Raw genomic sequence first — 20,255 nt, 5'->3', positions numbered from 1 at the left:
CACTCAGAAACAAGACAAGAGTCTTGCGGCCTCAGTGTGTTCATGCTCCTCCTGGCATTTACTTCAGATTACATGACTTGCTGCTGTTATTCAAAGAAACTGTTTTGCTTCTAGGGAAAACATGTTTCTCTCCTCTCTCTCTCTCTCTCTCCCTCTCCCTCTCCCTCTCCCTCTCTCTCTCTCTGTCTCAGTTTTTCCAAGGTTGGGTTTCGTTGTAGCCCTGCCTGTCCTCATGCAACCTTTCGTAAACCTGAGAGCATACACTGTCTGAGACTTTGAATAAAGATGCCTATTGCATGAGATTTTAGTCTGCCTCGATTATCAACTCCATCATCCCAGACCCCACCACCTCTAGAGTGGTCACAGGGTTCCACTGCTGACCACACTCCCACCCCTTCCTAGGTGTATTTCCACCCGAGAGAGACACAACTCTTGCGACTTGGTTTCTTTAAATATTACATTGCACTTACATTTATTGCCATAGTCGTGTTATGGAACCAGAAGATCAAACTGTGTCCTGAGTCCCCTGCCCCATAGCTGCCCTTACCCAGTGTGTCACACTGGGTATTCCTGCCCCACCCCACCCCCCGCCCTTTTACACACACACATACACACACCAAGCTTGTCCTCCTGAGTGGGGGTTGTGATGTAGGTGGCATATCAGGGTTCCCAATATATCAAATGGGGAGTGCTGGGAATCAGAGGAACAGACTATAGGGAGTGTGGGGTGGTCAGCTGGCCACCATCGATAAGGCCCCAGGCTGGTCTCCCATTGAGTGTTGAATCTTGTTCATCCCCTGGGAGCTGGGGAAGATGGTGTCTGTGGCTTCTGCTTGTAGAGGTGAAGGATGGAGACTGAACAGTTGAGCTGTGTCCTCAGCGACCCTGAGCCTGAAGCCGCTGCATCTGCAGAATCTGGCTCAAAATGCACTGTACATCCTCATCCATCTGTCCCTGGTGAGGTGGGAGATGACAGAGGCAGAGTCACACCCTGATGCTTCTGGTAGATGCTACCCTTTCCCTTGCAAATCTGTCTATTCAAACCCAGGGTATCAATGCCCCCAAGAAATAAGTCAGTGCACAGGGATGTTCCCAGAAACCATGAGGCTGGCTCTGAACAGAAGGAGAAACCGAGGCCCAGGTAGTGTCAGGGGATCAATAAAGCTGGACTGGAGTCAGGAGGCAGAGGACTCACCTGAATGGCATACAGGAGATGGGTGCGGTATAAAGCCACCACAGCGCCATGCTCCCGGGCCTCCTCCTGTGGACACACGGGAGATGGGGATATCAGAGGTACAAGGTCATCCTTGTGTACATTGTGAATTTGAGGTCAGCCTGGTCTACCTGAGACCCTGCCACAAAAGAGAGGTGGAGAAGGAGGAAGGGAACAGGAGGGAAGGGAAGGAGAGAAGGGGGCTTGGAATGGAAAGGGAGGGAAGCCCATCTAGAGGGAGACACGCCCACAGAGTCAAAACCCCATGTCCAGTGGCTGCTAGTGACTGCCTCGGGAAGTGTCTGAGGTCCCCTGCCCAGCCTGTACCCTGCCAGCCACCCCCACCTCTACCCCGATTGCTCTGTCTATGGCTCCCATCACCCCTGCCCCATATACAGAGCCAGTACCTGTATCTGCTGCTGCAGGGCTGTCACCTGGCCGCGCAGAGCCTCCTCCTCCTTGGAGCTGGCTGGGGTGGACTGCTGCACCTTCAGAGCCTCCTTCAGTGTAAAGACTTCTTTGGACAGGTCTGTGATCTGGCAAAAGGGAGGGGACCCTGTGAGTGAACATGCCGAGCCAGGCAGGGACCAGGAACCTCTGGCACCTTTCCTGGGCAGCCTGGCACAGGGTCACTGATTCGAGCCAGGAGCTGAGCTGACTCAGCCTCTGACCACACTGGTGCTTGCCAGAACACAGTCCAGGAATCCCCTCATTTGAGGAGAATTCCGAATGCTGTGAGAACATTCCAAAAAACTCTGTATTTATACAGCCCAGGGCTTAAAATGTTCCTCATATTTTTAAATATCTGGAGAAAAAGAAATCCAAAGAAAGATCTATTTTGTGACCACTGAAGGGATTCCAAATCACATATGACACTTATTAATAAAGTTTTATTGTTACACAGCCATGTCTGTTCACAGCAAACAGGGACCAGACATTATGGAGCCTCCAGGTCAATAAATACAGTTTTTTGTTTTGGTTTGGTTCTTCATAGAAAACACCCTGCATCCCCTTATCTTAAGGCCTGTGTTGGCACACCTTGGAAAAAAAAACAGGGCCTGGGGCTGCCTGGCCAGACCCAGCAACCCATAAAGCCAACTTAGGATTTTTATCTCATTTTATGGGATGCCCAACATTGACCTGTGACTTCCACGCATGCACATGCACACAAGGGGCATACACAAAAAGATACAATTGGGGGCCAATGATACAGCTCAGGGGTAAAGACACGTGCTGCCAAGCCTGTCTCTCTACCTGAGTTTAATCCCTGGGACCCACATGCTTGCACAATATGGATTCAGGCAAGTTGTCCTCTGACCACACATGCATGCTCCAAGTCCAACATAAATAAATATGTGTCATTTTAAACATTTTTAAATATGTAAATGGGTTCAAATCCCAGCTTATGACCCATTTCGTGGCCATGTAACCTTGTCGGAGTGGTATCACCTCTCTGTGCATATTACTTCAAATGGGGATAATTAGAGAACACGTTACAGGCTGGATATCTGTTACCATGGTTACCATTGCATATCAACACCAAAAGTGAATCTGCTGAGACTTTCTTCCTTCTCTGGGACTCAGTTTCACATGTGAGAAATGGGCTAAATTCTCAAGCCCTTGCTGGCTGGGAGGTTCTTCAGTTTTGTGTAATCTCGGGTTAGTGGACACCAACAGTGAGCAAGGAGGGAACCCACCTTCTTGTCCTTCTCCTTGGCTTTGTCCAGGGCCTCCTGGGCACGGCTCTGGGCCTGGCGCGCCCTCTCGGCCTCTGTACGAAGCCCCCGGAGCTGCTGCTCGGCCGTGGCCAGCTGGGCCTCGGCTGCGTGCCTCTCGCTCTTCATAAACAATGCCTCACGCTGCACCTGTGGCCCAAGCCCATGCGTGACTCTCGGGACATTTAGACCCCAAAGTGGCTTGGATCCTTCGGCTCTTCCCACCCTTCCATGCTGAACTGATACCATTCCACCTCAAGGAAGGTTCTGATTCCCACCCGACCCTGGTAACATCCCGGTCCTGCCAAGAGCCACTGGCTACTGGCTGTTTGTCCCTGGACAGCTGGTTAGGCCTCTTTGTGCCCTGGTGGCCTCATTTGTGGTGCAAGCCTGTGACCCAGATACTCGGGAAGCTGAGGCAGGAGGATCAGGAGTTCCAAAGCTACACTGTGACTTCAAGGCCAAAGCAAGAACGAAAACTGTCTCACACACACACACAATCCCTTCTAAGGAAGTTTGTTCGCTTTTTTTGTTTTGTTTTGTTGAGACAGGGCCTCACTGTGAAGCTATGGGCACACAATATAGTTGGCAAAAACAAAATTTTCAACTCAGATGGGACTCAGTGGGTAGAGAGCTGGCCCAACATGCACCTCTGTGTAAACAGGTCCTACTGATGCTACACCTATCATCCCTCTAATTGGGAGGTAGACGCTAAAGGATCAGGCTTTCAAAATCAGCCTCAACCACACAAGTCTCTGCTATAAAAACAAAACAAAACACACACACACACACACACACACACACACACACACACACACACAGACCAGGGGGCTCGGGAATGGCTCAGGGTAAAGGTGCTTGCAGCTAAGCCTAATAGCCTTGGTTGGTGCTCAGGATCCACATGAGAAAGAGAGGACTGTGTCCCACAGGCTGCCATCTGACTTTCCCACCATGCCATGTGTGTGCACCACATAGAAAATAATAAATTAAAACTAAATAGAAATACTATGGGCTGGAGAAATAGCAAAGGGGGTTAGATCACTGCTCTTGCAGAAGACCAGGGTTCAGTTCCCAACACCCACGCGGTGGCTCATGTCTGTAACTCCAACATCCAGTAAATCGGACGCCCTCTTCTGGCCTCCGGAGTACTGCGTATATGTGATAGACATTCACGCAGACGCCCAGGCCCACGCGGAAATCCTCTGAAAGGACAGCCTGGCGCAGGCGCTCACCTGGAAGACCTCTGCGCTAGTCTTCTCGTGCCTGCGCGCCAGGTCCGCCAGCTGCGCCTGCAGCCGGGTCACGTGGTCGCGCAGGGCGCTCAGCGCGTGCTCGTGCTCGTCCGCAGGAACCGAGGCCCCGCGCATGCGCTCCAGCTCCTCGCGAGCGGCGTCCACGGTAGAGCTGAGTTCGGCGACCCGAGCCTCGGAGGCAGCTAGCGCTTGGCGCAACTCGGCGGCCTCTGTGCGTGCGCGCTCGCCGGTAGCCGTGGCCGTGGCCAGCAATTCCCGAAGCGCCTCTAGCTCGCGGCTCCGCCCCCGCGCCGCCTCCTCAGCCTCTGCAAAACGGCCCCGAGCAGCCTCTAACTCGGCCGCAGCCTCCCGCTCCCTTCTGCGTAGCGCCTCCTCCAGACCGCGGATCCGGGTCTCCAGCTCGGCCTGCAGCGCCGCCGCCGCCGCCCCCGGGTGCAGGATCGCAGCGCAAGGGTCCTCCGTGCCGCTGGTCTCGGCTTCCGTAGTCTCTGTCACAGTGGCCTGTGCCCCCGTGGGCTCCATAGCTGTGTCCTGCGCTCCGGTGCAGTCTGCCTCCGTGGCCTGCCAGCAATCGGCCTGCGCTCCTGTGGCCACCTGGGTGGTGTCCTTGACTCCTATAGCTTCTATCGCTGTGGTCTGCACTCCTGTGACCTTCACTCCTATGACCTCCGCCACTGTGGCCTGCACTCCAGTGGTCTTCACTGCCTTAGCCTCTAATCCTGTGGCCTGAATTCCTGTATCCCGCACTCCGATGGCCTCCATGTTTCTAATCACTGTACCTGTGAGCCCTGCCTGTGCCAACACATCCACCTCATCAGCTTTCATTCCTGGATTCTCTTTTCCTCCTGTATCTTCGGCAGCCACTGGCTCACTTTCGGCATTGTCACCTAGAGCTTTCACATTTAGGGCCTCAGCCATAGTAGCACTAGTGTCCATTTCCTTGGCTGCCAGTCTGTCTTTCCCCGTGGCCTCTGAACCTGCAGCCTCGGGTTCTATGGGTGCTGCTTCTGAAACCCCTGCTTCAGTATTCCAGACACCCTTGGAGCCTCCTGCTTGGAGTTCCATTCCATTTGCTTTGGTTTCTGCATATGTGGTGCCGTTGAGGTCTGGGACGCTGGGTCCATTCTGGATAGTGATTCCCTTATCCTTGATTTCCTGGTATGCTGTCTCTTCTCCTTCTTGAGCCCTGGGTGGCTCCCCCTCCTGCTGCTGCTGCTGCGAATGCATGGCCTCTGTGTATTGCCTCCGAAGCTGCTCAAGCTCTGCCCGTAAGGATTCATACAAGACCAGGGGGACGACCTCGGCCTGACTTTCTTCTGCCATCTGCGCCTCATCCTTTTCAAACTCCTCAAGGATCTGGGGGTGGGGAGGCAGGCAGGCTAAGAGGTGGGCTCACCATGTTCCCTGCCCACCCCGAGGTCTGCAGAGATGTCCACTGCCTCAGTTTCCCCACCTGGACCTTTTCCAGCAGCTCCTGGTTCTGCCTGGTGAGCTGAGCCACCTGCTCCTGTAGGGAAGCAACTATTTCCTCTGCTGATGGACTCTGGTTCTTTGGCATCAGTGCATCAGCTCCTGACAAGGTTGAGAACAGCACAGAGTCAGGCTGGGGACACATGCCATGAGGGACAGTCAGGAACTGCTCAGTGGGGAGGTGCATTGCCTCAGGCAGGTGGGGATCATAGTGTCTGTGCCCTTCTGGCATCATGTGCCTCCTCCATGGAAGGCCATGGTCGTGGTTTTGTGTCCACATGGCCATCCACCCCTCAGAATCCCGGGTAGGCAGCAGGGAGGGTGTGTGTGTGTGTGTGGAGGGGCAGATCTCACCTGGGAAGTCAGGCATCTCACCCTCCTCATCCTGCAGGGTAGCTACATCATAGCTTGTGTTTTCTCTCTCATTCTAGGAGTCCAGCACAAAGTAGACCTTCAGACCCTGCTCCTTACTGACAAGAGACTTTAGGTCCTCCCAAACTGACAATGTCCATATATCCACACAACAGCGGGATTGGGGGTCAGCTCCAAACTGGCTGTGTCTGTGTCTGCTGAGCACCCAAATGGCCCTTCCACCTTCTAGTGAGATGCAGGTATGGACCAGGGCCTTCACACATGCTAGGCAAGCACTCATCACTGAGGGATGTTCTGGCCAGAGTCTGGCTCTGGGCTTGAATCCCAGCACATCCCCAAATACATGCTCATCTCTGTGTATGTCTGTGCCATGGTGTGCTTGGAGGGACATTTTATCACACTTATTCTGTGTGTGCCTGCAGGATGTGCACACACGCCACAGTACAAGTCAGCAGTCAGAAGAATTGGTTCTCTCCTTCTGTCATGTGGGGAGTGGACTCAGGTCAGTAGGGTTGGCAGCAACCTCTTTATTGACTGGTCTATATCACCAACTCTAATTGCACACTCTGAGCAGTGTGTGGGTGTCTGTGTCTGTGTGAGGGCTGTGGCCTGTGTGTGACTGGTATATTTATATGTTTGGGGCACGTGTGATTGTGATGTGTGTGTCAGAGGGGCTAGAATCTTTGCATGGGTGCGTGTGTTTGCAGAAGTCTTGATAAGTGTGTGATTTTTATGGAAGTCATGTGTGGCTGGGACATTATGGATGCACCATGGTGCATAGGTGAAGTTCTGGCATGTCAGAGTTGGCCACACTCTACCACACTCCTCACCCATGCTGGGACCCCACCCCTTACCCCTCCCAACACTGGCAGGACACACTTTGATGAAAGCCTCTTTCCACATTCACTCCCTGCTTTTCCTTACATCTCTTTGGCCATTCCAAGCTCCACCCCACCCAGCCTCTTGCCCTGCCCCTAAGGCAACGCCCTAATCCCTAGGGACCTTCCTTCTGTGGCTCTGCACTCCCAAGCCCCACCCACCTCCAGCAGGGACAGACGGCTCTGCAGGCTCTCCACCTCCCGGCCCAGGCTCTCCTTCTCCTCCTGCTTCTCCGCCAGCATCTGTTGCAGCTCCTGCACCTACAGAGGCCTAGGTCAGCACTTGAGGACTTCAGGACACTGGACCCTCCCAAACACTGGCTGTGCCCTCCTCACCTACCTGTCTCTCCAGGCTGTGCACTGAGCTGGCCTCCGCCTCCAGGGGCTGCAGGTAGAAGTGGTTGGGACTGGACAGCCACCTACCACCTAGTGTCTGGTAGCCATGGCTTTTTTCCATGTACACTGAGCACCTACTATGTGCCACTCTGACCGATCCTTCACACTGTCAGACCCCATTCTGTTCTTTCACCCAGGGCGCTTAGGTACATTGCCTGCTGTGTAGCAGATCCTGTGCAGGGCCATTCATTCATTCATGCATGCATGCGTTCACTCATTCCTCACCGTGGGCCACTCCTCATCCAGTATTCATCCACTCTGAGCTCAGCACTTTCACCTGAGCCTGCCCTTATGGGCAAGCCTGCCCTCACGAGCATGCCTTTGAGTGGTAGAGTGCTCTGGTGAAATGAAAGAAGCATACAATTTCAAATATGGTGGCAGGGGAGATGTTGGAGAAAGGGAGCCTTGGGGACAGCTGGAGAGACAGCAATTCTGTACTGCAGACACCATGGGCAAAGGCCCTAGGGCTGAACAGAGCCTGCATTGTTGAAAGGCCAGTGAGGGGGCTGCATGTCAGGAGCAAAGGGACAGTGGGGAAGAAAGGGTGAAGGAAGGATAGGAAGGTAGGTGGTATGATATCCCAGGGAATTGCTCCAGACTGCAGGGCTGCAGCCTCCTAACCTCCTTCCTCCTCCGTTCCTTGTGCTGTTCCAGGCCCCTGATCTTTTGCAGGAGCCGGCCTCTCTCTTGTCTCAGGCGTACAATCTCCTCATAAGCATCCCGATCGTCCTGTCCCCTCCCCATCAGGGGACACCACTTTAGGTAAAGTCTCTAGAGCTAGCAGAATCCCACCTTGCCACAGGCTCCCCCCAACTCTTACAGGAACTGGTGTGCTGGCTGGAGGCTGGGGTGCCTTCCTCTTCTTGGGGGCTCCTTGTTTCTCATGGCTTGACACTGAGTTCTGGTATGGGCAGAGGGGGTGTAGCACATGGGTACAGGGCCAGGATCCACTTCGGGGATACAATGTGACCACCCGCTGCTGTCAGCAGCCTCAGCTCCCCTGCCTCCTCCATACTGTGAAGGACCCCGTGTCTTCCCACTTACTCTAGATCGTACGGTTCGCTGTTGGTACTTTATACTTTCCCTGGCTCTGTCGGCTTCTATGTCATTTTCTATTCTCCATGAAGCCTGAGACACAGCAGACCCAGGGCAGGAATGTGGAAAGTGGCCAGGCCCGCTCTTGCTCTGCCTGAAGCAGCCCTTAGCAACCCCAGTCCTCAGTCACCTGTCCCAGATCCACTGTCCCTAGTGTGCAGGACTGCTGGTGTTCGTGTCACTGCCACTGAGCAGGGACAGATCCTGGATAGGGGCCATGACAGAACTCTGTACATAGAGGTCTGTCTCTTCCTGTAGGTCAGGGGACAGTGAGTGGTGCATAGCACTGGGGACGTTCACGGATTCCGGATTCCTACCTGGGATGAGGCCTCTCCGGAGTCCTCCTCTAGAGAGGCTGGGGAGAGAGGGGAAACAGTCGGGCACACAGTTCCCAGTTCTCAGCACACAGTTCTCAGTTCTCAGAAAGGTCACTGGCCAACCCAAGGTATTCCACAGGCTCTCAAAGCTTCCAAAGCATTAGTGCTTCTTTTGTTCATACTGTGAGTCTCGCTCTGTACCTCAGGCTAACCACAAACTCAGATCTAACTGCTCTGGTCTCCTAGTCAGGCACCACAAAGTCCAGCCTCTGAATAAGGGACAGTAAGGTAGAGAGACCTATGGGTAGAGTCCTGGGTGGGGAGAACCTTTAATCTCTCAGAGACTCAGGGCACTGGAGCTCCAGGTTGGAGTGGGTGGGTGGGGTGCCACCTCTTAGGAAAGGCAGAGTCTCTATACTAAGGATGACCCAGAAAATCACAGTGGATCCTCAGACCACTGAGGCTTCTTGAAACTGCCCTGAGTTAAGAAGCATGAAAATGTTCATGACAGCAGACTGGAGTACCTCGAAACTATCAGTAACATATAAGGAGATGGCCAGAAACTGCCTAGGAGAGCAAGGGTAGGGCTTGCATACCACTGGGAGGTGAAGAGCGCCGTGCAGACTCGTGTAGAAGCTGCAAGATGAGTTTGTCTCCAGTCAGGGCTCCGTAGTGAGTGGCATCCTGGCCCAGTGCATCAGTGATGCTCAACTGGGCTCCACCCTGCAGGAGTACTTCAACAGTCTCAGGGCTGCCCCCCTCACATGCCAGCATCAAGGCTGTCCTGTGGGATAAAGGAGCTGCTGAGGGGACAGAGGCTTGTCCCCAACACCATACAACTGTCTTTGTACCCAGGCCAGGAAGAGAAGGGAGGAAGAGGTGACTAGGTCACCAGCTTAAAGAGGTCAAGATATTTGCCCCAAATCATGCAGCATATGATGGAAAGGTCTAGAGGGGAAGTGCTCACCTGCCTTGCAGGTCCTGGTCATTTGTGGCAGCCCCCTGCTGTAGGAGGAGGCGGCACAGATCTGTGTGACACATCTGAGCCGCTATGATGAGGGGTGTGGCACCCGACTGGTAGAGAGGATGAAATGGCATGAGTCTCACCCGTGCTTTGCAGATGATGCCTGGGGTGTTGCCCATGGTGAGCATCTATCATAAGGATAACACTGTACCTCCCACCCAATGAGACCCCAGCAGCTCACCCGGTCCCGGGGGTTCATGTGTGCCTTAAAGGAACAGAGCAGCTTTGAGCAGGACAGACAACCACCAGCCGCTGGGACAGACAAGAAAAAAGAAGAGTAGGTGGGAGAGACAGCTGCCTGCCAAGAACACTATAATTTTATTGCTGAGACAGTGTCTTAGTCTGTAACCTAGGCTGGCCTAGAACTCACTATACATTATAGCAGTTAACATTTGTCATCCCAGCAGCTGGAAGGCCCAGGATGGAAGATGGCTGCAAGTTAGGGGCCAGCCTGGGCTACAGATTGAGACCATACCTCAACTAAAACCTCAGAGCTGGAATGATGGCTCAACAGAGCACTGGCTACTCCCACAGAGGACTCAGTTTCAATTCCCAACACCCACATGGCAGCTCATGTATGTAAAAGTTCCAGGGATCTGACACCCCTTTTTGGCCTCTGATGGTACCAGGCACTTATATGGAACACAGCCATGCATGCAACCAAACCACACTCATACACATTTTTAAAATATTTTTTCACAAAAATGTAAAATCAAATAAAAACAACTTATTAAAAAATGGGTCTCAAAGATGGCTCAGTTGGTAAAAGTGCTTGCTGCCAAGTGACCTGAGTTCAACATCCAGGAGCCAGCCGGTGGAGAGACAAACAACTCCTAAAAGTCACCTTCTGACTGTCACACAAGCACCATGACAAGGATGTCCCTAACCTCACAATAAATGAATAAATGCAACTTAATTGTTAAGATATCCCCTATTGGCATCGACACCACCTGGTGGTGCCACTCTGACTGGGGAATTAGTGGCTAATTACCTTACCCCTAAAGTAAATTCAAGTGTGCCGTCCCTGGGGACAGGTGGCTCTAACCTGGACCCTGTGCTCACTGGCTCCAGTAAGTCCTTAATTGCTCTGAGGATGGAGTCTGGGTTTGAGGGGTGTGCTGGAGGACCTATCTGCAATCAAGGCACCCAGGAGACCCTGGAGGGAATTAGGGTTCTAGGCACCCCACTTTGTACACCCAGGGACTAGGCTTTGGGGTCCAAGGAATAGGGTTCCCCCACTAGTACATGTGCCTAACTTCTTTGTGCAATGGGCAAAAGGGCCTGGTTCTGTTGGGGACTGCATTCAGGTCAAAAGAAGCAAAGCAGATAGGGACAGTGGCCCACATCTGTCACCCAAAAACCCAGAGGCGGAGGCAGTAGAACCCTGACTTCAAGGTTAAGCCTAGGCTACAGAGAGAGACTCTATGTCAACATACTGAGAGGGCTAGGAAGTCTGAGGACCTGCGCCTTATTCCCAAAACTCACATAAGTCAGGTATGGGAGTGCATGTCTGTGACCCCAGCACCAGGAAGGCAGAGGCAGGGGGATCCAAGGTTCACTGGTCAGCCAACCTAGCTTTAATCGTGAAGACCAGTTTCAGAGAGAGACCCTGTCTCAGAGGGTGTGGAGGGTACCTGATGATGACACCTTAAGATTGTCTTTGACTTCCACAGGCCACACGCAGGGACACATGAACACAGATTCTTTAAAAACTAAGGGCGTGGTCAGGGTAGAGTCCCTGTTAGAATCCCAGTGAGGGGCTGGGGGGCGTGGTCTGAGGGGCTGGGGGCGTGGTCAGGGAGGAGCCCCACCTAGAGTTCCCTAGTGAGGGCTGTGGATGTAGCTCGTTGGTAGAGGGCCTTCCTTGAATTCGGGAGAATCTAGCTGCACCTACCTGCATGGTGAAGGGCTGTCCACCCACTGCTGTCCTCGATGTCCACCACGCAGGAAGCCTGGGAAGGAGTGACAGGTGATGTCATCTCTGTTTCCGGAGTGACTGATTTCTCCTGCCCTCCCCTGCTCCCTGCTTTATCTCAGGGTCTTTCCTGTAACTCTCTATGGCCTTCTTTCTGTGTGTGCATGCTCACATATGGCAGGGCACACTGCTGAGAGTGGAGGATAACCTGTGGGAGGTTGCTCTTTCCTTCCATGTGCGTCCCAGGGAACAAAGATCAAGCTTGAGGCAAATGAGACCCACAGATTCATTATGTTTTGTTTTGTTTTGTTTTTGTTTTTCGAGACAGGGTTTCTCTGTATAGCCCTGGCTGTCCTGGGCTTTGTAGACCAGGCTGGCCTCGAACTCAAAAATCCGCCTGCCTCTACCTCCCAATTGCTGGGATTAAAGGCGTGTGCCACCGTGCCTGGCAGATTCATTATATCTCTCCAGCCCCTCAGGCTCTTTTTCTCCCCTCTACCATCTTCCTCTGCTGAGAACCCATGTTCCAGCCCTCCGGATAGCCCTACTTTGATGGCTGTAACAAAGGGGCAAGGCAGGGCTGGGGACCAGGAGCAGCTGGGGTTTGGAGAAATAGCTGGAATTCAGTATAGACAGGGAATGGACATCAGGACCTCCAAGAGTTGCTTCAGACACTCTGGGTGCCCGTACTTGGCTGCCAGGTGAAGGGCATTGTAACCTGAGGGGAGAAGAGAAGAGGCGTGTCCTCCAGGTATTCTCAGCTGCCTCCCAAGCCTGAATGTCCAAACTCAGCTACTTCTTAAAACTGTGCTGTTCCCAGAGGGCTTTTTATTGCTATATTCATTTGCTATCTTTGTTTTTGAAATAATTTAAAAATCCTAAAACTCACAGGATCTCTCTGCCATCTGGTGCGGCGATCAAAGGGGTCTTTTACTTTTATTTTTAACAGGTTCTCATATAGCCCAGGTTGGTCTCCAGTTCATATGTAGCTGAGGATCGCCTTGAACTCCCGATCCTCGTACTTCCACACAAGTGCTGGGATGGCAGGTGTGCGCCAGCAGTTCAGAGGACAGACCTTAGGATTTCCCTCATGTTTGGTGAATGTCCTACCTACTGAGCTACAGCCCCACTGTGGACAGTGAGCTCCCACTGTGGACAGTGAGCTTCCACAGTTGGACCTGTGGTCCCTGCTCTGCACAGCTGATGCAGCCCTGCCATCCACCCAGGGACGGTCCTTCCATAAGTACCTGCTCCATCCGTGCTCATGACATCGGCACCTTGAGCCAGCATCACTTCCAGACACCCCGCCGCACCCCTCATGGCTGCTAAGTGGAACCTAGAGGCACGAGTCAGGGGTCAACCCCAGAAGAATGTCCAAAGCCACCCCAGCCCCAGGGCTTGGACACTCACGCAGACTTGCCCTCGGGGTCCAGTTTTGTAGGCACCAGCCCCTTGTGGGCGATCAACGAGGCCACTCTGGCCACATCGTTGTTCTCCACTGCCTGGAGCAGTCGCTGGTCACTTTTGCCCCAGTCTTGGCCCTGCGGTGGCACACCCAGAGGTGCGAGGGACTGAGTGGGTCGATGTCCTTTCCCCACCAAGGAACAGGGGCAGTTGCTCCGGGCTCTCCCCACCCACCCCTGAGCACTTGCCTGGCGCCTGCCTCTGGCTGCGGGTTTTGGGATAGGGCACCGGCCACAGGGTGGGCAGGAGCTGAGGTCGGTGGGGCTGAGCCGGAGCTGTGGGATAGGTGGTCCTGGGCTGGGGGCCTCAGACAGTGTCTCTGAAACCTGCACCCCCCAGCGTGTGATCCAGGCCCACCACCAGGGCAGCTTCCAGATATCAATCCTCCTCAAACCACCTGTGTGTGCCTTAATCCAAAGCCAGTTTTGAAAGACAGGGTACAACTTTTTTTTTTTTTTTTTTTTTTTTTAAATAGCATGTCTCTTATGTAGACCAGGGTAGCCTGAAAGTCACAGAAATCTCCCAAAGTGCGAGGATTTCAATGATCCAGCTTTGTTTTTGTTTTTTGAGTCAGGGCCTCAAGTAGCCTAGGCTGCTGTCAAACTCCCTGGGAGTCAGGATGACCTTGAATTCCTGAACTTCCTGCCTCCCAGTCCTCGAGGCTGGGGTGACAGGTGTGGAACATCACACCTGGTTTATGTAGTGCTGGGCATGGAAGCCAGGGCTTGGTGGTGCCAAGCTCCTCGTTCACAATTATTTTACTGTCTTAGTTTTTTTGAGACTGGGTGTAACTAAAATTAAAGATCCCCTGCCTTAGCCTCCGAATGCTGGGATGACTGGCCTTTTCCAAACTATCCTCCAGCGCCCAGAACCTCGCTCCGTCCTTCACAGCTGCTCAGCCAAGACCATCGCCCCCAGGTAGCATCAAGGCCTGGCCAGCAGAACTGCAGCCGCTAATGTTTTTAAACTCACTGCCCAGGAACATGGACAGTTCCTGAGTCACTCACTGTCCACAGTGTCCTCCAAGACCTGCATCCCGCAACGGCCTGCTGACCCCACGCCTGCACAGACACGCCTGCCCTCAACACCGCCCTCCACTTCCCGCCCAGGCTCTACAGGCGCCCCGCCCTCTGCCGAACTTCTTTCTAGGAAAGAGGGGAAGGCGCAGAGGGACCCAAACGCCTACCGCGAAGGAGGCAGCAGCACACAGGCACAGCTGCTTCATGGCGAACCGCAGGAGGGCGGGGCCAGATCAGACCACGCCTACCTCCTCAGACACGGGGCTCTGCCCTCCTCCTGTGGCACACCTCTTCTCCAGACTCAGCACCCTTCCTCACCAGGCTCAGGCACAGAGCCCGCCCAGCTTCCCCCTAGATTTCAGGCCCCTCCCACCTCTTCCACGAAAGCTCAGGGCCCGCTCACATCCGTTCTAAGTTCCAGGTTACTCCCATTTTCCCCAGGCCCGCTCGCCCGCTGCTATATAGTGCTCTCTTCCCCACCACCCCACTCCTGCACCGACACGCTCCATCCCGCTGAAAAGGCTCCGCCCCGCAACTCCATGATGGTCCCTATCGGGTGTCAGCCCGCTAACTCCTCACCTCCAGCTCACCTTACTTACAATGATGGACATCATTCATTCAGCCATCACCTTCCAGTCTTCATTCATTCATACATTTATGCCTATCTTTTCATTCATTCATTCGTTCATCCATCGTTTCACACATTCACTCTCTCCAACAGTCATTATTCGCACTTTGCTAATGTTTTCATTCACCCATTCGCTCATTAATTTCCTCACCACCCATTTACTAACGTCTTTTCATGGGCAAATGCATTGGCTTACTCATCCCTTCATTCACGCACACATCCTCTCACCCATTCACTCCTCCAACCTACCTGTCCACCCATCTACTCTTTCATTATTTACTTCGCTCCAGTAGCTCTCAAGTCTCACTCCAAACTTGAATCCCAGGTCTGCCTCGCCATTATCCACCTATGGGACTGACCTAGACCTCACCTGTTGGAGCCTCCGCCCTCCTCATATGTGCAATGGGGTTTCACATAGACTTTCCAGACACAGCTCCGGAGGGCCGTGCAGAGGCTGAGCAGAACGCACCGCCCTGCACAACAGGCCTGGTACACCATGAGTACACAATAAGAACTGCATTTCATTCTTCAGGCACATGCATCTGGACCTGTGCACAGCTTCCAGGCTGGGTCAGAGGAATCTTTAGATCAACTGGAAGTGGGGGTTGCAACCCCCGTTTCTGGCTCTAAGGTGTGTGGGCACTTGTCTGCCTTGCCTGAAATTAGAGCCCTCTATGCAGGACCCACAAAATATCCCTGGGCCACAGCCTGAGACTCTTCTGTTCTACATTTATCAAGTGACTGCGGAATGACTTTCTAGCTCTCTGGCTTCTGTGCATGTAAGTTGGCACTGTAGAAGCTGTCTTGGAGACGGAGCAGCAGGCAGGGACACACGACAGGAGCTGTGGGATGAGAATCCCAGAGAGGCAGAACTTGGGGAGAAGTGAGTCGTTCATGAAATTGCCTTGCACAGGTGGAGATATGGTCTCCCTAATAAACAATAAGCAACTCCTGCCTCTGTGTCCCATAACACTCTAGATACTGGTGTGTCCCTCTCTGCAGAGAGTCCTAGAATATGTGTACATATATACACATGTATATATAAATATATACACATATAGATACATATATATACATATGCATATATGCACATGTATATAGGCACATATATAGAGACACACATATACATACACACATACATATCTACATACATGTACACACACCCGCGCACACACACACATGTGCCACCTTTAAAGAGAGAGAGAGAGAATACTGAGCCAGACACAGTGGCTCTCACCTTTAATCCAGGACTTGAGAGGCAGAGGCAGACAGATCTCTGTGACTTTGAGGGCAGCCTGGTCTACAGAGCAAGTTCTATGAGAGCCAGGGCTACACAGAACAAACAAACAAAAAAGGGAGAAAGAATGCTTTGAGCCCGATGTGACTGTACAACCCATGATCGCAATACTAGGAGACTGAAGAGGAAAGACTGTGATTCAAGGCCAGCCAGGGTTCCCACTTCCAAAACTGTATAAGCCTCCATCACTGCCTGGAGGGATTTTCCTCCAATAAGGTCAGAATGTCAGCAAGGGTGCCCCAGATAAAGTAGTCCCCATTCCACACAAGAGAATCTGGGGCCCAGAGCCCACTGAGCCCCTGCTGGAACCTTGAGGACACCTTGGGAATGAGCTCAGCCTGAGCTAACATCTGCAGGGCTGCAGCCTGGCACTTGGCCACAGCAGGAGAGGACCCAGAGGCCCAGGGCACCAAGGGGCCTCCAGGCAGCCATGAGTGTTCACTTTCTTCCCTAGGGGCTGCAGAGACAAAAGCCAAGCTTCACCCTGGCTGCTATGGGGAAACCAGAGAAGGGTGAGGGTGGCAGACAGGTTCCCGGCGGGGAGGGGCCGACCAGGCCTCCCATCTGCTGCCCAGGCTGGTCCAGCACCAGGGACCCACCCCTCCCTACTCTGTTGCTGCCCCTTCTTCGAAGCCCCACCAAAATACACCCACATTCCAAGCTAAGTGTCTCTTGCCAAGGGTGGGTAGGCTGCAAGATTTTGAAATAATTCAGCTTTTTAAGTAGGTGAGTGTTTTTTCCACAGAGGGTTTCCCTGTATAGTAGCCCTGGCTATCCTGAAACTCACTCTGTAGACCAGGCTGGCCTAGAACTCGGAGATCCAGCTGCCTCTGCTAGGATTAAAGGCTTTAGCTATCACAGCTGGCCTGATTAAGCTTTCAAAAACTATTTTTCCTTAACTTAAAAATTGCATTTATAGGGACTGCAGAGACGGCTCAGCAGTTAAGTGCACTGGTTGCTCTTCCAGAATCCTGAGTTCAACTCCCAGCAGCCACAGGGTGGCTCACAACCATCTGTAATGGGACCCGATAACCTTTTCTGGTGTGTCTGAAGACAGCTACCGTGTAAATAAATCTTTTTTTTTTAAAGAGTTTTTTTAAAGTTGCATTTAGGTGTGTACATGCACACATGCATGGAGGCAGAGGTCAGAGGACAACCTTGTGGGGTCATTTTTCTCCCTCCACCATGTGGGCTCTGAGAATCAAACTCAGGAGAGATGGCTTAGCAGTTAGATCAATGGCTGCTATCACAGAGGACCAGAGTTCAGCTGCAAGTACCCTTCCCTGCTGAGCCATCTTGATTTTTTTTTGTTTGTTTGTTTTGTTTTTCGAGACAGGGTTTCTCTGTGTAGCCTTGGCTGTCCTGGAACTCACTCTGTAGGCCAGGCTGGCCTTAAACTCAGAAATTTGCCTGCCTCTGCCTCTCAAGTGCTGGGATTAAAAGCGTGCGCCACCACACCTGGCCCCGCTGAGCCATTTTGCCAGCCCATTCTTCAGCATGTGCAATGACTTGGTTTCCAACTAGTCTAGCTTTACTGTCTAGGAAAGCAACAGTTCTCTCTCTCTCTCTCTCTCTCTCTCTCTCTCTCTCTCTCTCTCTCATGCTCTCCCTTGCTCTCTCTGGCTCTCTGGATCTCTTGCTTCCTCCCCCCCCTCCCAGCCCTTCCCTCCCCATTCCCCCTGCAGGTCACACCCATTGATACCTATCTCCATCTTCTAATGGAGACAGGCATATCGCTTCCCTGCTGTGTGGCTTTGAGGAGCTTCTACCACCTCTCTGAGCCATCCTTCCTCTCTCAAATGCACATAAGTTCATTCCTTGAAGAATCATAGTGAGCAAAAGACCAGGGCTCACAGAGCAGAGCACTTGGGAATCCCTCAGGAATCACTAAATTCGGACGACGATGAAAATGAAAACGGGGGCAGGAAGAGTTTGGGGGTATCTCGGTGACACCTTGCCAGCATGTGCAAAGGAGGAAGGGTTGCCCCAGTAACCACTGAGACCCTGAGTGGGGGGTGGGTGAGCAGAACTGAACCATGAGTGGGACTCAGTGAACCTACGTGGGCAATCAGCATTTGATCCAGAAAACTGAACCAGGGACCTGCTGGAGCAGCTGACCTGCTGGAGTAGCTGACCTGCTGCAGCAGCTGGGGGAACAGCGGATAGGGGATCAGGTGGAGCCTAAAGGACTGGTGGGTTCTGAGCCACAGCAGGGAGGACTGAGCAGTCCTCCAAGCCTGAAGACTCACCTCTGTTTTCTTGAATCGTGCCCGGAGGGTCTTCATCACACCTGCTAGGGGCTCTCGTCTTGTTTCTGGACAAGGCGTGGGTCGGGTGAGGGACAGGATGCTGGGGTGGTCAGCCACACTGTCCTCACAACACAGCCTGGGCAAATCTGCTGTGTGTCCAAGTTCAGGCTACTTGCACCCTCTGAAGGAACTGTCCTCAACTGTAAACAGAGATAATTCCTCCTTGTCCAGGCAGTCCCCTGAAGTGGGGCTGAGCGTGCATCACAACCAGCAGCACTAGTTCAGCAGCTCACACAGGCTGCAACCTGGAGTTTGTGCAATCATTGATGCCATAAACTCCCCACCACACAAACACTCTTCTCTGTGAAATTTCTATTCACAAAATCGCCTCTCTCCCACACAGAACTATCTACCTCCCCAAACGGAGCTTCCAAGTTCTCCCAAGCTGGGTCTCCTCCTGTACCTCTAACCTGGGTTCATATGTAATGGAGCTACAGGGGGAGACACACTGGAAAGTCAGTGTTTTGCAAGAAAGTCTGGTCAAAACTGTCACTATTTAGGGCAGTTCCACCCACCCATCCATCTACCCATCCACCCACCCATCCATCCATCCATCCACCCACCCATCTACCCACCCACCCATCCACCCACCCATCTACCCACTCACCCATCCACCCACCCACCTACCCACTCACCCATCCACCCACCCATCCACCCACCCATCTACCCACTCACCCATCCACCCACCCATCTACCCATCCATCCATCCATTCACTGATCCCACCTCCTCTACTAATCAGGTTCACTTTCACCCCACACCTACCACCAAGGGTGGGTGACAAAACACCCAAAAGAGTTGTCCACATGCTACCAGTCTGAAGGAAATCGCCACGGCAAGGTGGCAGGGAAGGCCTGTGGATTTAAGGGTTTGCCTTCTGAAGAGGTGACACAGCACAGGTGACGCTGCGCACTGGGCCTGGGCCTTGGCTCCCGCGTGGGATGTGTGCACCTGTCACAAGTGTGCAGATGCGTGTGTTCATACTGTTGCAGGTAGCACCCCTCACCAGCACCCAGACTTCCCTGGCCTCCCTCACCCACATCCCCCTACCTCAGGCGACTCCAGACCGGAACCCAGCGTCCAAGCAGCCTCTCTGGTTACCCGCTCCAGCTGCGAGCCACCAGCAGCAGAGTAGAGGTGACACCCGATCAGGTTGGGGTGGGGGAGCGGGGGACGGATGAGCCAAGGGAGGAGACAAGCTGCTGTTAGCCAGCTTGCTCAGATGGGCAGCCCCAAGGACGGCCTCTCCCACCTCCTTGTGTGCTCCTGCCTCCTCGAAGCCTTTCTTGGGGTCTCCACGGGGATCAGGAGGCTTCGGTTGTTATATGCTGCCATTGACCCATCACATGGCTCCTGTGTCTGTTGATTACCAACAGGCAGAATGGTCAGATAGTGCCTCCCATCTCTAGATGGCCACGGAAGCAGGGCTCTTCACCTCTCTCCTTGCATCTCTGGGCACCTCTGGGTAACACGTGGAACTCGCCCAGTTCTGTGGACCTAACCCTATGCTCTGTGATATTCCGGGAGGTGCACTCCAGAAACTAACCCAGGAAATGTTGGCAGGGGGCCCAGAGGTCTTTCCTCTGCCCAAGAACCCCAGTTTTCCATTCATTCTCTCCTGTAGCCAGAGTCAGGCAGACCCTGGATGACAGTCACAAAGGTTAGGGTATCATGTAGCCTAGCGTGGCTTCGAACTTTCTGTCCCCTCCTGCCAGTGCTATAAGCACTCCGGGCAGGGCTCTACACACTGAGAACTGTGGATTTTTGTTTTGCTTTGTTTGGTTTCATTTCTGGGTTTTGCTGATGTTGTCTCTTTTGAAACAGGGAGTTGGTCTGGGACTCGCAATCCCCCTGCCTCGACTCCTGTGAGTGGCCTCATCACTTTTCTGGCT

General features: G+C 53.1%; 1 protein-coding gene across 28 annotated transcripts; it reads right to left on the bottom strand.

Annotated features, from left to right (window-relative positions):
- Window positions 1-441: 441 nt before the first annotated feature.
- On the bottom strand, window positions 442-20,233 carry Ankrd24 (ankyrin repeat domain 24). 28 transcript variants are annotated; one of them, XM_006514093.4, is made up of 23 exons: window positions 19,414-20,233; window positions 19,129-19,314; window positions 18,306-18,505; window positions 13,301-13,387; window positions 13,059-13,189; window positions 12,896-12,984; window positions 12,302-12,366; window positions 11,628-11,685; window positions 9,915-9,985; window positions 9,677-9,783; window positions 9,306-9,493; window positions 8,710-8,747; window positions 8,118-8,198; window positions 7,919-8,026; window positions 7,242-7,286; window positions 7,064-7,162; window positions 6,006-6,078; window positions 5,635-5,753; window positions 4,161-5,537; window positions 2,911-3,078; window positions 1,621-1,749; window positions 1,196-1,261; window positions 444-954 (listed from the first exon to the last, which is right to left on the bottom strand). In XM_006514093.4, exons 3-23 carry the CDS (start codon window positions 18,339-18,341, stop codon window positions 877-879), a joined length of 3,213 nt encoding a protein of 1,070 aa, XP_006514156.1. In that variant the 5' UTR covers window positions 18,342-18,505; window positions 19,129-19,314; window positions 19,414-20,233; the 3' UTR covers window positions 444-876. The 28 variants fall into 28 exon arrangements, with proteins under 28 accessions (NP_081756.4, XP_006514156.1, XP_006514159.1 ...); XM_006514096.4 differs by lacking the exon at window positions 13,301-13,387; XM_006514094.4 differs by lacking the exon at window positions 19,129-19,314.
- Window positions 20,234-20,255: the final 22 nt, after the last annotated feature.

This window comes from Mus musculus, chromosome 10, assembly GCF_000001635.26.
Source record: "Mus musculus strain C57BL/6J chromosome 10, GRCm38.p6 C57BL/6J".
Taxonomy (NCBI): Eukaryota; Metazoa; Chordata; class Mammalia; order Rodentia; family Muridae; genus Mus; species Mus musculus.
This window is presented reverse-complemented; position numbering and strand designations above follow the sequence as displayed.